Raw genomic sequence first — 16,654 nt, 5'->3', positions numbered from 1 at the left:
GCCAAACCTTCAAGTGCCACTTGAAGTTTTTTGGAATACTTCAGTGCTTACCGTGAGTCTCCACCGCAGTTGGAGCCACTGGTAACGACCTTTCAGAGTTCGGAAAGTAGTCAGCAAACTAGATTCGTCATCAAATGAGCATTGCCAGTAACCCTCTCGCAAGCCCAGTTTTGAGAAAATTTTGGCTTTTGTAAGATCGGGTAGAACATCATCGAGAATAGACAAGGTGTGATGCTCTCGCTCGAGAGTCTTGTCGAGCGATGGACGAATTTCTTACTGCATGCACTGACTCTGTGTTTTTTTGTTTTTTTTTTTGAAGTACCCTTTTGAAGTGCTTTCATTTGAATTGCTGATGCTTCATGGGCACAAAACACCTTTCCAACCTTCTCAAGTGTCGGATCATCTAACTTGAGGATGTCTGCACGAGCCTTTTCGTCGTAGATGCCACAGACGATCTGGTTGCGGATCATTTTTGTTTTGTTCGTTTCCAAATTCATAGTCACCCACTTTGAGCCTCATATCAGTTACCAAGCTGTCGAATTGCTCTTCAACCCATTGCATGCAAGTGCTGAAGACTTATCGCAAATGCAGTTCGTTGCGCTTCTGCAAAAAGTGTGCGTCGAGAAGGCTGAAGACATGAGCATAGTTGAATTCTGGCAGTGGTCTTTCTGCAGTTGATTCCCCAAAGTCCAAAGTGTTCTATATATCAAGCAGTGAACAGCCTCAGATGATCAAAAGAAGGGCTACTTCCCAGTCAGATGCTGCTCTGGCTGTGTTAGTTGCCTTGAGGTAGAACGTGAAGCTCTGCTTGAAGTCTCACCATTGTTCCGCAGCGTTTCCCAAGGAGTTGAATTTCGCTGGTGCAGGAATCTTCTTCATGGCTTATGCGCTGACAATAGAACTGGTTAACTCCCGACACCATGTTTTCTTATGTCATAGTCAAGTGGCCAATAAAACACTGGGCTTTTGTTAAAGGGGTTTAACTGACTTTAATAAACGTTTGGGTGCAGGAACAGGTGTGGCTATGCAGGTAGAAATGCAGAGTGAGAGTGTTTAGAGACAGGGGAGCATCCCGTGAACCGGAGGGCGAGGCGCAACTTGATATTTCAGCTCGGAGTTCACAGAGGAGGAGATAAAAACAGGAGGAAGCGGAGAATCCCAAAAAAGCATATGACTTGACACTGCAGGCAATGGCTGTGCCATCTCTGGATCCTTTTGTATCTGTGATGGCATTATGAACATAACGCGCATGTTCACTGAAAATGTTTGAAAAAATATCAGACGTGGTTGGGGCCCTTTAGAAATCGAGTGCATTTTGTCATGTTGTAGATGACATTCTAAAATAACTCATCCTATATTTTATGGCGACGTATGGGCCGCGTGTTGATATTTCTTTGGTTTTTAAAGATATGAAAAAAAAAAACATTACTGATCCTTCCGTCATTAAAATTCGCACAATACGAAAGTAAAAGATCTACTTTCAGAGTAGATTCAGTGTTCACTGTACATTGATACACAAAAGCTTGCACAATGTCTTTTGTGTTTTTGGTAGCTATAGCCCCATTTAACGTGGATGCACTGACGTTGACGCCTGGTGATACATCTCCATCCTTACGACGGATGTTCATTGTCAATGATTGAACAGATCCTTGTGGTAGCTGTAGTAGTCAACGGTGAGAGCATAGCCAGAGAAAGCGGTGTGACAGCCAGAAGAGCATCGCTGATTGTATGCATAACTTTGGCTAAGGTCACCATCCAGTGGTCATGCTCAGTTAAACATTATAACGGCTAGAGTTCAACGTTATAACCGTTGAAGAGTTCAATGTTAGGATTGTTAAAGAGTCAAACATAACCGTACTATGAGGAAATGCAATGCATGTGTTGTCTTCCACGTAGCCTGGCTGCGATTTAACTTGGAACGAGCATAAGAGGTGAACGAAGTGTTAACGTGGTTCAAGGCAAGCATGCACTGGTGCGCGTTGCAGGGCTATCTTTATTATGTACGGATGCTATGAGTGAAGTGATGCTTGGCCTAAGGTATCCATCTTGCACTGTGTTGTAAAAGCACTGGATGGGATGCACGAATGGCAGTGGCATGTTGCAGGAACTATTTGCTGAGGCCATGGTGATTATGCATTACTTCACCATACTTCTCCAAGAGGGTGAGACCATCCCACCGATCAAAAGCACTGTGAAAGGAATGTGTTTAAAAGGCATGTTTTTGGAGCTTCTCAGCAGGTGACCATGGCGCTATAGATAGCGTGCGTGGTGCCTGCTGTCGCAGACCGAGAGGTTGTGGGTTCGCTGCTCATTGATGGAACTTCTTTCTGCCACATCATAAAGTGCATTTTTTTGTGCATCATTTCTGTAATGGAAATACGTCACAGAAGTCTTATTGCACACTGGCATAAAACAGTTTCCTGTCAATAAAGCAACACTTCTGCCCTCATGTGCCACTGGACTACACCGCTCCTAAATGTGCTTTGTGTGAAAGAAATGGAGCACAGACTATCAGCCTGTCGCTTCTCAGGAGGGACGATGAAATTTTCTTGCCATGTGCAGCCATCAAAAATGCTGACGCCCTTGGAATCTGGTGCTTAAAGCCACGACAACTTATTTAGTAGCACGGTCTATGCACTAGTTGTGTCGCTTGAAGCACCTTTGAGAGCAGTGCAGTACAGCAGTGCATGAATGCAGTCACCGGGTCATATTGGAGCGAAGCTCCTTAGGCTCTCATGATTTCTGTTGATGCCATTGTCATAGCTTCCTGTAGGGCCGAAACACAGGTGTTGCATAAACCGTACACAGAGCGTTCATAGCACACATATAGGTTTAAAATGAGCCGTACTCTGTACGTGCATATGTCCATTTGTCCTTCCATATATCTGTATGTTTGTTTGTCTGCCCATCTGTGCGTATTTTATACTAGTCCGAAACTTCAATGTACACATTACGCACCTTAGGATCCAGCTCTGCTTCATAATCAGCATTTTTTGTAAGCACTCATTAGGGGCCGGAAAATATTGTCACTCACCAAGAGCCGTAGAGACAAGACAGGCACAGCGGGGCAGAAAGACATGAGCGTGTATCTTCCAGCAAAGCACTGACATACACCTCTTCTTTGTTCTCTTTGCCCTTTTCAGCTCGCTAGGGCTTGCCAGCTCACAACTCTAGTGGCATTATTCCCCCTCCCATTAAAGCATCAACTCGATGCTCATACTCAAGGGGACAGCAGGGCCCATAAAGAAAAAAAAAGGAGAAACGATACTTACAGTGCACAGGGCATATGCAGGTACAAAAAAAATTTCTGAGGCTGGTCATAAGGAAAAAAAAAACATTGACACAGATCACAGTTCGCTCGAGACCCAACGGACAACATAAAAATAGAAAATGTTTGCTGCCCGGGCACAATAAGGCAAATATCACCGCGTAAAATAAGGTTTTAGATGGACGACATGCACAATCTGTGTTCGTGGTTAGTGGCGCTGGGTCGTTGCCAAGCCTCTGTCTGGAATAACTTCATAGTTGACCTCATTCAACCGCCGTAATACTTTGTAGGGTCCGAAGTACTTGCTCAGGAGTTTCTCGCTGAGACCTCGCCATCCAGCAGGAGTCCAAACCCACTCTTGGTCGCCAGGTTGATACGTTACTTGTCGATGGTGAATACTGTACCTTCGGGCTTCTTCACATTGCTGCGATCTTATGTGCATGCGAACTAATTGACATGCTTCCTCTGCACGCTGAATGTAATCCTTGACATCAGGAGTTAGTAGTTCATGCTGGTTGACGTCACAAGGAATCATTGCGTCTAGCATGGTTTGCACGTCTCGACCGTAAACGAGGCGGAAGGGTGCGAACCTTGTCGTTTCCTGGGTTGCGGTGTTGTACGCAAACATTTTGTACGGCAGGCTCGCGTCCTATGTTTTATGCTGCACATCCACGTACATAGAAATCTTGTCTGCCAGCGTTTTGTTTAGCCTTTCTGTCAAGCTGTTACTTGGGAAGTGGTATGCGGTTGTCATGCGGAGGTTCGTGTAACTGAGCTTGAAGATGTCGTCCAACAGCTTTGCCGTAAACACTGTCCCTCAATCAGTGATGATGAATGACAGGGCGCCGTGAAGAAGCACAATGTGGTGCATGAAAAACTGGGTGACTTCAGATGCTGTACTGCGTGGCACTGGCTTTGTCTCAGCGTAACGCATCAAGTAATCAGTTGTGACGATGATCCACTTGTTTCCGGAGTGAGACAAAGGAAATGGTCCAAGGAGGTCTATCCCAACTTGGTCTAACGGCGTACGCGGTGGGTCGATGGATTGTAAAAGGCCTGCAGGATTTACAGGTGGTGACTTGCGACGCTGACATTCCCAGCATCCTTTTACGTAGCGTTTGACACAAGCTGCGAGTTTTGGCCAGAAATATAGCTGTCGTACCCAGTCGAGCGTCCGTGAGTATCCCAGATGGCCGGATGTCGGCTCATCGTGGCAGGCTAATAGGATGTCATCACGAAGGTCTTGAGGAACGACCAGAAGATAAGATCTGCTGCCAACACGGGTGTTTTTCTTGTATAATATGCCATGTTGTAAGCAAAATGACGGCAACGAACAGGAAAGTGGACGAGGAACAGACGCAGTGGTGCCTTCTAAATGATCGATGATAGCCCTTAACTCGGGGTCCGCTCGTTGCTTACTGAGGAGGTCTGCCCCACTGAGAGTCCCCAGGAAGGCACTGTCGTCTTCTACAGCTGTATAATCGGATTCCAGAGGTGCTCGTGATAGCGTGTCGGCGTCTTCATGCTTTCTACCCGACTTGTATATGACGGTAACATCGAACTCCTGAAGTCGCAGACTCCATCCTACTAATCGCCCAGAGGGGTCTCGGAGGTTAGCCAACCAACATAAAGCATGGTGATCAGTCACAACTTTAATTGGGTGCCCATAGAGATAAGGCTTGAACTTTGTAATTGCCCATATTACCGCAAGACATTCCTTCTCTGACGTTGAATAGTTGGTTCCGGCACGTGATAGAATGCGGCTCGCGTAGACAATCACATGTTTCGGTCCCATCTTGTGTTTGCACCAAGATAGCTCCGAGACCAATGTTGCTTGCGTCAGTGCGCACCTCTGTGTCAGCATCCTCATCGAAATGACCAAGTATAGGAGAGGAAGACAATCAATGTTGCAGTTCTGCAAAGGCAGTCGCTTGTTCGTCAGTCCACAGAAATGGGGTGTCGTCACGCGTAAGTCTGATGAGCGGCTCCGCAATCTTAGAGAAGTTTTCAATAAAGCGGCGATAGTATGCGCAGAGCCTAAGATATTTTCGAAGCCTTTTCTTGTCTGTCGGAGCTGGAAAAGCGGCCGCAGCGGCAGTCTTCTCAGGATCAGGCCAAACGCCTGCAGCACACACAACAGGACTTGGGAACTTCAGTTCCTTGAAGCCGAAATATCATCAAGTTCCGAAAAATTAAACCCGATGTTCCACCCCTGGTTACGCTACTGCTCGGGGTTCTGCTACGGCAGTATTTTGTATCACAAGATACACTATACATAATTAAATGCATTGGATATATAGATGTATCAGATATACAGGTACGAGATATCCAAAGAGTATCTAAGATAGTGTCTAAGTTATACGTCTCTTCAATAGTGCGCAGCCCTAGGATAGCAGACAGTCTTCTTGACATTGAATGAAACAAACTGACCTGGGTCAGCCACATGATGAATAGACAAGGCAACTTGTTGTTTTAGTTAGAGTTGTTTTAGTTAGAACAAGTAAGCAGTTACCAAGGGGTGGGAAACAGCAGTAAGTGAAGTGGAGTGTTGCTGTAATAAAATAGAATCAGTCTACACAGGCAAGAGTAAATGTTTATTGAAAGCAAACGGCTGTCTTTCAAATGACTGGTACCAGCTTTTGTTATGGTTGTTTGTGCAGGTTCTGCTGATGGATTATGCGGAGACTGGTTTGGCAAAAAAGTGGTTTGGCGAAAAAGATGGATTATGCGGAGACTGGTTTGGGGCAGCAACTGCGAGTAGTTCTTGTTTCACATCGACTCCTACACAAGCAGCATTGGCACGAGCCAGCTATCTACTGCTGCTCTCCAAAGTGTCCACAACGAGTGCTGTCGCTACAAGACCCAAAGCCTTGAACTATAAGTTACCAAAGATTTGCAGATCTCTTTCTGGTGATTCAAACAAAGAAAAAAAAAAGAAACCTTAGGAGGCCTTTACGTATTAGGGAAAATTGAGCGCAGGTGAGGCTCGGTGTTAGTAAGGAGCGCGATGCTCCTTCCTAACTGTGTCCTTTCTCCGCGCAGGTGTTGGGAGATTCATCCACATGCTTATAGTCTGATAGAAGTTAAGCCTGCAGGGAATGCCCCACCCAGAGAACCGAAGCGCGGCAGCGGATCATCTTAGCGACTAAAGAAATTGTCCAGCTCTTGCTCTTGGTAAAGTTCTCTGCAGGCGGGGCAAACGGCCATCTGGCTCATGACGTCAGTCTGGAGTGCACGCCCATTGTTGCAGGCTTGTGTGTATACACTTTTCAGAAGGAATTGCCGCCGGCTTCTTAAGTTGTAGCCAACTATAGCAGTGATGTTAGTGATGCTCCAAACTTCTCCAAAAAATACATGCAGCTCCATGCTGCTCCAAAGGGAAATATTTGTTAGTAACTGCTCCAAACCTGCTCCGCAATGGCATTGGGAAACTGGAAACTAAAAACAAAGAAGTTAAACTACGTTATTCAGTGAGCCTAAACAAGAACAAAACAAGCTGTTTATTTTCAGTTAGTATGCAGCTTTTATAGTAGCTGTATAGTACGGTATTGACAATGCTACATGTACTCACACCTTTTATATATATATGTCCGATATAGTTGTATATTTGTACCTTACAAGCTGACTATATTGCGGAAATGCATGCAAGACTTTATAGTCGTACTAGCTGCTGCTGTGACAACTTTGATATGTGACTTACATTAAGCACTTAATTAGCTTTGACCTCATTTATGTAACAAGAAGAAGCATTTTAAGCATTAATTCATTTTCCTTATTTGATTTTTCAAAATTTTAATGTGACGACTTTCACAAAATATAAAAACACTTACTTCATAACTGAATATGAACTTGCTCAAGTTTCTATGCTTCATAACTTATTTCATGTTCAATGTCCTAACGGTCTGCAAATGACCTAACGGTCTGGATGGTCTGCAAAGACCATCCATTCTTAAAATTTGCAGTGGTTATTGTACAGGGAATATGTTTAATAATATTAATATTTATGAGGCTTGAATGCATTAAACTCTAGGAGTATTTTGCTATTTGCTCTGAAAACGCCCATTGCAGCTTCATGCTAGCTCTTTTTCTGCTCTAAAAATAATCAAGGCCGCTTCAAAGCACTATTTTACCTGCTTCAGAATCTACGCTAAAAATTAAAATGTCACTTTCATCACTGCTGTAGTAGCTGTCATGTGTTCATGTACCGGCAACAATGAAAACTGGGAACGTGAAATGACGAGGGAGCTCGATAAAAAGTCAAATTGCTGTGTCAGAAATGGCTGGTCGCTGACGAGTCAAAAGAGCATCAACTGCTAGAAAACACAAGGCTTAATAATATGGCCACTTTACTTACTCTTTAGCTATTATGTATGTTCAAACGGGTTCATTGTGAGGTGGATAGGGCTAGCCATGGCAGCAGCGTCAATGTCTAAAATAAAACACGGAGAGTGAACTGTCATTACAGCAATATGCATACTCCATGCTTTATCAGATCAAAACGCGCTGCCCCCCCCGGAATGCAGACTGTCTTTGCCTTTAAAGTAATAGTTGCTTGGGCAGCCAGAGTGGACCTCCGACACGTGACAAAAAGCAGGGGGTATGTGCTTATGGAGGATAACACCTTTGCCACTTCTTTCTTGGGAGCATCGCTGTTGTGACACCTTGTACTGTCAACAGCAAAAGTTTGTGGGATGTGCAGCGCGTGGCAGAGCGGCAGAAAACTGCATTGCTGTGCCGCCTACCATGACGTGCACTGTGTTGTCGAGCTTATAGGCCACGGCTTCCTAGATTAGATCCAGCAGTGGCGCATTGTATAAACGTGCTGTTGCTAATCACCGAGAACCCATACAGTAACGTCGACACCACACTGCCACACAGTAGGCGGCTCGGCAATGCAGTTTTCTGCGGCTCCTTCTCACGCAGCACATCCTGTAAACTTTATCTGTGAACAGTCATTGCAAATTGTATTGAGTGCAACAGTACATAGACAAAAGCGTTTACTTGGATCGGCTTTATCACGGCACATTAAGGGAAGTGCCACAGACATGCTTATGCTTTGTTTATTCAGAGGAAGCCTGTAAATCTTTGCATGCAGAGGAAAGTTCGCTTCTCTGATGACTATCTTTAATTGCATGAACCTGAGATTCACACTTACAACAACGTAATGTGTGGGCAGGTCTTATTACATTTCTCCTTTAGGAGTGTTTCTTCTCCTGTGCGTATTCATTAATACATTGCCTAGTTTGACTGTTATAATGTGCATATGCAATAATTTTTCATTTTCTAAAATGAATGACCCTCTTTGGGCTCCAAGAATGTTTAGCACTGGCCAGGTACCTTGCTGAAAAAAAACCGCAGTGACCTTGCACATGAACTGCCCAAATGAGTTACGGGCCATATGCCCGCCACTGAACTTCAACTAAGTAGCTCCGAGATGCATGTGCAATGTTTGAGGGCTTTCTGTCTCCTGTGTATGTCTAAATTCTCTAGTTGAGGGCAAGGCTAAGCGTCCTTGTGGCCTAAAGGCACGCCGAAGACAAACAATATTTCTCGCATTCAAAAACTACTTTTTCAGTTTCAGAATCGCTGTACTTAGTAAGTATGAGAAGATGCTGGGTAAGTGAGAAAACGCTTAAAAATAAAGTGTGGGTGGCACTGCCACCTTGAATTTCTTGTGCCAAACGCCATTATCTCGTAAATTTTGACAGCACCTACTACGTCCTACAGTAGTTCCTAATCAGCAAACACTAAGTACATTATCCTCTGAGGGGGGCCATAGACTGAGCATACAAAGTACTATTTAAAAATTTCGTTGAGCCAAGTTTGCCAAATTACAAAAAATACACTTTGAAATGTCTGACGTCACTTGTGGTGATTTAGGCACGAAGTTTAAAAATGAAACTATTACATTGATTTTCTCGTCTGTTAGTTTTTAGGTGGTGAAGTTACTTTGAAATTTTATTCTCTTTATATGTTCTCAGAGCACAATTTAACAATCTAAACTGATGCATTGGTTGACCTTAGTGTCCATTTAGTTGTTAAAATGAATCCTCAATGGTACATTTTCCGTTTTGCATTTGTGTGTATGCGTGAAAAGAGAGTCATCTATATGTGCGTGCATTGCTCTTGCTAAGGGCAAGCCTCTCCTTACACTAGGTTCCACACATCTGGTGCAATGTTGTGGAAGCTGTGCAAGAAGTCCGGCTAGCTAAACCAACCACTCTGTGCGTCTCATTGTCAACTCTTGTCGTTGTGAATGCTTTTGTCAGTCGAGTACGAGCCTCCGCATGATGTGTCATAACCACGGGCAAAACAAAATACCAAAAATGAAAAAAAAAAACAGATGCTAACTGATCTAGCCATGTAGTAACGACCATATGATAGAGTTTGTTTACTTGTAAGTTACGAAAGGTGATGATTTAATACTGAGCCTAAAAACAAAAGGAAAAATTAACTTGGCTAGTAGCAACATTGAACTATTTCTTGATGCGAATGAACTTACTGTAAGAAGTCTCGCTAGCCTGCACAGCCTTGCACCTGATGTGCGAAATGGAGTGTAGAGGTCAAGAACACTCCCCTGGAAAAGTATCGCTGTATTTTTGCAGGGGACTCTTTTCACATGTTGCTTGCTGGTTAGTACATGAGAGATCAGGTAAGTGGGCACTGACAGACATCACAACAAATATGACTTAAAAGGGCTTTTTAGGTTCCTAGTTGGTGCGTATTGACGAGAATTGCTTAGTGCGAAAAAAAAAAGAAAGAAAAAAACGTTGCAAACAAAGACACTGAAGGGACCCTTGTGTGTCCTTGTGTGTCTTGTGTGCTGCGTTTTTTCTTGCGCCTAGTAATTTTTGTCAGACTTAACAAAGTGCATTTGGACGACTGACTAGTAGGATGGTTTGCAGTTGTAAACATGAAACAGGCATAAGTCTCGTAAAGCTTAACTACTGGTACAGCACAGATCATTCTAGATCATATGTGATTGCACTGTCTGGGAACTTGAAGGTTGCCTTGGTGTCAGTGGAGATGTAAGGATTTTGTGAGGGAAGTCAGAATAATTGTGACTGCAGACCGAAAAACTGACATAAGGTCTCCGGACCATTAGCCACACAATTGTAGCATTCACTGAAGAATTTTTAATTATTCATAGACTCCTTGCCGTTTTTGTATTACAGGTTACTGAAGAGACGTATTTGTGATTGGCAATGCTGGTAGCGACACCTGAGCCTAGCCACAAAGACAGAAATCTGCTGATGCAGTGGCTTACAGGCTATACTTTGTGCTGTTATTAAGCATTGACAAGGAGATTATCATTAACTCACAGTACCGTCATCGTTTTTTTTCATTGAGAACATGTACTTGACCGAAAAAAGTTTGGATGTGTAGTAGTTAGACAAAGTCCTACAAGCTTTTGTTAATGAATCAGTTAGTGTTCTTTATTTCATACATATCTTAAACAAACTGCAATAGCACAACTACTGCTGTTGTAGCTCTGGCAAGCCAAGATCTGGGAACATTGAAAATTTTGGACAAACTAGAGCTCTATCAATGCTGTTTAGGCCATACTTAAGTTAAATCAAGTGCTTGGAAATCTTTTCAATCCAGTCCGGATATGTTCTGGTGACAGAGAACGGGAGTGTGAGGGTTCTGATTAGTTATGACTTGGGGTTCTTTTGTGCGCATTCAATATTTTTTGAATGAGTACGTTCCTTTCCTTCATGTTCTGCTTTTGTGATATCCCAGCAATAACATCTGTGAGTTGAGCCTTTGAGGGGACGAGACATCGTCTTCCAGGCTGCAGTGTCAGATATCTTGTTTCCGTTGTGTGCTGATATCGCACTCATTGATTCATCTGCAGTCGTGCACTGCAGATGAATCTTGAGCTCTTTAAAGCTCGCATTCAAGAGCGCGGAGTAGATTAGAATTCTGTTTTCTTCTTAAGAGGGTATTCTATTTTTTTTCTAGAACTATTTTTGAAGCACAAGACTTGTACAGCGTCACACCATATTACAGTTAAACCTTGCTTCTGGCCGTTCTGAACTCATCTCTGTTGTAGTATATACAATTCATAAATTCTTTTCATCATTTATGAAGGCTCACTAGGTGCAAAAAGTATTGATGTTCATTGAAAGGTGAATTTCTATGGGGCAGTGTCCTATCACACTTTTTTTGAGTTGTTTTGCAAAGGTAGCCAGTCAGAGCATCGCACTTTATGAAATTCAGAAAATGACAGTACACTGAAACCTCATTAAAATAAAGCTGCATCTTGAAAAAAAGTTTGTTATATCCAAAACTTTATTATAAAGGTTCATTCCTAAGACTGTATTTATTGCAGGACTATTTCTGATTACTCTTATAACTGATAATTTGTTACATTCATTTTTGTTATATAAAGGTTTTAGTTAATTCTTTTTTTTTACTGTGTAGACAGTGATTGTATGATGTCATTCTCTGTATTAGTACAAATCAGTCACAATATATGGATACACTTGTAGAAATTTAGGAAAATTACTGTCAACACCTTTTTTGCTTTCATTTTTCTGTTTTTTTTTGTTTGACTGCTTTGACTTGAAATGTCATAACTTTCTTCTATTTGCTTTTCAGGTGTTTAGGGCAATCAACGTTGCTTTGAATTCTTCGCTTTGTCAATGGCCAGTGACTTTTTTTTTTCACTGAAGAGTGGAATAGCTTTCAAGTTAATTTTTTCAGAAGACTGTGCAGCATCAACAAATTGTTATTGCTGACTCTGTCTTTGATTGCTTTTTATACTTTCAACACTTTTTATTGTGAATTTACTTTCCACCTTTGCAATGACAATGCTGTACATATTTCATAAGGACTTGAAATTTGAGGGTGTTCAAGCACGTGAGGTATTTTAGAATATGATTACTTTGATATGGAACAGTATTTCACATAGTATTCAATGTATTTTTTTCAGAGTTTTATGCTTTTTTTTTCTTGTGCTACTGTCTTCTAAGGCTGCCAAACAACACTTTCAATCCCAATTATTAACTGTATTTGGCTTTGATAATGGATGTTTGCTTGATACAGATAGCACACATTGATATTGTTGATTGCTTCTGCAGTAATAGGGAACTGTTTGCATTGATTGTTTGTTAGTCAGTTGGTGATACTGTCTATGCACAGAAGATCAGGAGGTTCAGATATTCTAGATTAAGATGGTGTATTGAGAATGATGTGTGGACAGAAGGTCACTGCTGTTGTGCATTGTTTAGCGATAGCATCCAACAACATCATACACACAAAGCTTAGCCATGGGCTCTGCCAGATACATGGAGCTGCTTGGTAAGGTTAAAAGCCAACTGTTAAAAAAAGACCCAAGTTGTCGAAGTTAATTTGGAGTCCATCAATACAACATGCCTCACAATCATATTATAGTTTTGGTACCAAGCACTGAGAAAAAAATTTTCATTAGCTTGGTTTTAGTACCAAGCTAATGAGAAAAAAAATGTTAAGCTTCTCTAGCAGACACTAGCCATCATTCAGCCAACACCGAGATATGTCTTGCTTTTTTGACACTCCTTGATAAGTTCCACTTATTGGAAAATTCAACCGCATGTAAGGCGACAAAAAGAGCTTGCAGTTTCATCACCTACATCTGACTTGAAGCTTCTGTGCTATATTAAATCGGCTCTATAGGCAACAGAAGGTGTGGTGAGGAAGCCGAGCACCTGTCCAGATAGTCACCGGTAAATCAAAGGTGTGCCCTTGGATACATTGTGTGTTTGGAACATATGGGATAGTGCTACCTACATGTGCAAATGAATGTGACACTCATGCGGCATGTGGAAAAATGCAATTGTGCTGGACTTTTGGATTTCAACAGAACATGCTGCGTAAAAAGTGCTCACGATAGCTTTTAAGTCTACTGTGATTAGGAAGCTGAGAATGTATTGTCATAAATCTATACTCTTAATTATTCTGTTTTGTGTGAAGTGCAACAGTGAGAAATTACTCATACAGCCTGTCTGTTTTGATGGAACTTCTCTTTAGTGTCTTGCCGTAGCTGTCCGTGCTATCGTTAGAGAAAGAACGAAACAGTTTTTTTTTTCTCGTTTTTTTGGAGCATTGGTGCATTAAAAAGCACTCTTTTCTAGCTGTGGCAGTCGTAGTGTAGCCTAGAGCCAAAGGGCTTCACGTGGGCAGTTTTGATTATGATCCAGGCTGATTTAGATGAAGCTCCGCCCAGATCAGGTGCTGCTAGGTGGTCACTTTTAGTGATCATCAAGGCTGACCGAGATCAACAAGATTGTGATTTGGCTGACGTCTACACTGAACTTATTCTGCACAGTATAGAAGTGGGCATTGCTCATAGAGTCCAAAAAAGCCAATATGGATAGCCTTTGGTAGTGATTCAAAGTGTCTATATGACACCGGTAGTAGGCTCAATTTTCACTTCAACTGCATATTCTACTAATGTGCTGCTTCAATGTTGCATGCACAGACTTGTGCATTCTTAGGTGCCCTTGACAGTCTATGGTTTCAAGTGTCTTACTGTGCATTTTGTTCCTGCTATCATGACTCGAAGCTTGAACCGACAATTGTGTTCCTGAGTATTGCTTGAACTTTTGCATTTAGTAATGGAAATACCTATGTGCTGTAATGTTGAAATGTGTTTTGTAAGCATATCACTGTTTTGATTGTAGCTTTTTTTGACCGTTAAGTGTTCTTTAGTTTATGAAATTAACCTCTGAGTGCTTCAAAGATCAGCAGCAAGAATTTTTAAAGCACTTGTTTGCATCTGAATGAAGCAATTGTTTGATTTGAGTACATTCAATGAATCATGAATAACAGTTTCACTTCAGCATAATGTTAGTTTGTTGACATTCACGGTAATGTCTGTACATTGTTTTCGATATATGGGCTTTGTGGCTGAGCACTGAAATTCATTCTGTTACATTTCTCATAGTGTGTTCACCCTAGTATTTGGTAAAGCTGGGCTAGGTTTAGGACTGAGTCACTAGGCATTCATTACATAGCAAGATTCTTGTTTCGGCAAGTTTGATGCCTTCAAGTAAGATATGAATGTATATTGGTCAGCTACCCACTTCTAACAGCTGACATACTACGTGATGCCATCAGGCAAAAAGTAACGTGCAGATTGTCTGAACAAGAATAAGGGTCTCAGGCAGACTAACTGACATTTTGAAAGGTGGACCTACCTTCATCAAAGGTGCCTCATCGTCATTGTCATGTTAGTTTTGAAAAGGTCTGTCAACCATGCCACATCACGTGGCGCGACAGGTACAGCGTGTTTAAAGAACTTACTACAGTTTAGGGAACCTGTATGTCACGCTGCCCTTCCATCCTTCATCACCATCTGTACTTAGGAACATCAAGCAAAAAGGATGTTTTACATGACTGCTGCCATTGCAATGAGATGTGCTGGCCTAATCCTCCCAGTGTAAAATTTTGTACACATGCCTATATAATTAAGAACATGGTGGGTGAACTGCCATGGGCATTATTGGCATGTAGTGTGAAAGCTGTAGCGCCTAGCTGCTTCTTCATTCACTTTAAAATTTTCTTTAGCTTATAATTTATGAACATCAGTTCACAGTTCCAGTTCCATCTACAATTTCTGATTAGTTTCATGTAGACATTCATTGCAAAGGAGTTGTGCTTACTAAGACCGAGTGGCAAAGATGGGTTTTTTTTCGCGTGTGGCATCAGAAGCATAAATTCGAAAAGCCTTTATATTGCATTGAATGCAGATCACTCTTCTCACTTTTTTTTCTCAGGGGACCATCAACAGACAAGCTATTTCATGCCTGTGAAGAAAAACGATGGCTCGGTTGAGTACCAGTGCTCTCGGTGCCCTTACAAAACCATCTGGAGGGGCAACATGCGGCTGCACCAAGTGACTCATTCGGACCACTGTCCGTTCATCTGCCCACAGTGCTTCAAGGGCTTCAAGAGGAATCACCACCTCAAACGCCACCTGTTGCAAGTACACAGCATGGACCTAAATTACACCTTTGAAAACACTGTGTAGGGGGCACTGGTTAACAAGAAACGCGAGATGGTCAGTGGTGGCTAGCACCCAAGATCTCTACTTCGGTTTTCACCTGTCCTGCTTTTGGTCTCCTTTGTTTCTTGTCACTGTGTTACTATGAAATAGGTAAATGTGATACCATTGCTAGAAGCTGCAGTGATAAAAATAGAATCATGTGCAGTGGATCGCGAACAAAAAGAACGTAGGGAAAGATGGAGGGTGAAAGAGATGGGAAGTTATTGAATGTACTACGTCTCTACAGCCGGCTTTTCACCAAGGAGGCTTACCTTTGTGGAGGTCCCCTTGGCAAAGTGTTGACTTTAGCGTCATTTTTTGTTGAGTACCATCTCATATAATTACACTAGATTTAATGTACAGTCCTCACCCATCAGCATACTATCAGTACTAACATGACAGATCTATCAATAGGATGCATCATCAATGCTACTTATGAGCGAAACTCTTATGCAAGCATCAGACAGATATTTATAGCTGTGACTTTGCACTTGATTGTTTTTTATTTGTGTGTTAGTGTCCACTGACCCATTGATTTTTGATCAGATGTATCTCAGTCTTTCTGACTGATGTACAATGCGGGAACAAAATTGTTCATTTTCATTTTGAAAGTGTGTTCACAAGAAATTTTGCATTTTCTTTACTGTACCATTTTCACCTATTTTAAATATGAAGTTCCTGATGGCATTAAAGTTAGACAAGTCATTTTCGAGATGTGAGCATTCGTAGTGTGGTTGTACACTTTGCCTTGTATAAATTTATTACTGGGCTGCTGCTAAGTGAGCATTACAACCCTCTGTTCAGTTGTTCTTTATATTTTCTCTATTGTTTCATTTTTTAATTGACTGACTTGAGCTATTGAACCAGGGCATGCACATTATTCTATATCTACTACCGGTCTTTCATTCCTGATGGTTATTTGCAGGATTTAGCCAGTTAACAAAAATTACATTACATGATTAGTTCACATTGTTTGTAAGGTTCAGTGCCAAATTATATTATAAATACTACCTGGAGTGATAGCCTATAAGCAAATGGCAGCAAACTAGTTCAATGCAACTGTGAGTGGCAGTCCTAAACAAAAACATGGTAGCGATAAGGTATATATAAATAAGAGAAAATAAAACGTATATATATTTGTACAAAAAAAATAAGCTACAGTTGCAAAGTACGAAAATTGCAAAATAATTAGTATAACTGGAGCTCAGCTGCTTATATTAATATTTTAAAGCTAACCACATTTTCAAGCTAGGCACAAATTTAATTTATATAGATATCTAAATCTGCAATTCCTCGGAAAAATTATATCAACCTAACGCTGTTTACACTGGTATACACAGGAAGGTTGGAATTGC

At 41.7% G+C, this 16,654-nt stretch overlaps 1 protein-coding gene across 1 annotated transcript in view; it reads left to right on the top strand.

Moving 5' to 3' along the window:
• LOC142772035 (uncharacterized) overlaps positions 1-15,047 on the top strand; it is a 140,991-nt gene extending 125,944 nt beyond the window's left edge. The window contains exons 4-5 of the mRNA XM_075874110.1: positions 5,929-6,247; positions 6,311-15,047. Coding sequence (XP_075730225.1) covers positions 5,929-6,213 — 285 coding nt within the window. The 3' untranslated portion in view covers positions 6,214-6,247; positions 6,311-15,047. The remainder of the gene's footprint in view (positions 1-5,928; positions 6,248-6,310) is intronic.
• The last annotated feature ends 1,607 nt before the right edge of the window (positions 15,048-16,654 follow it).

The sequence above is a fragment of the Rhipicephalus microplus genome, chromosome 9 (genome assembly GCF_043290135.1).
Source record: "Rhipicephalus microplus isolate Deutch F79 chromosome 9, USDA_Rmic, whole genome shotgun sequence".
NCBI classification, from domain to species: domain Eukaryota; kingdom Metazoa; phylum Arthropoda; class Arachnida; order Ixodida; family Ixodidae; genus Rhipicephalus; species Rhipicephalus microplus.
Note: the sequence above shows the minus strand (reverse complement) of the source record. Positions and strands in the feature narration are given on the sequence as shown.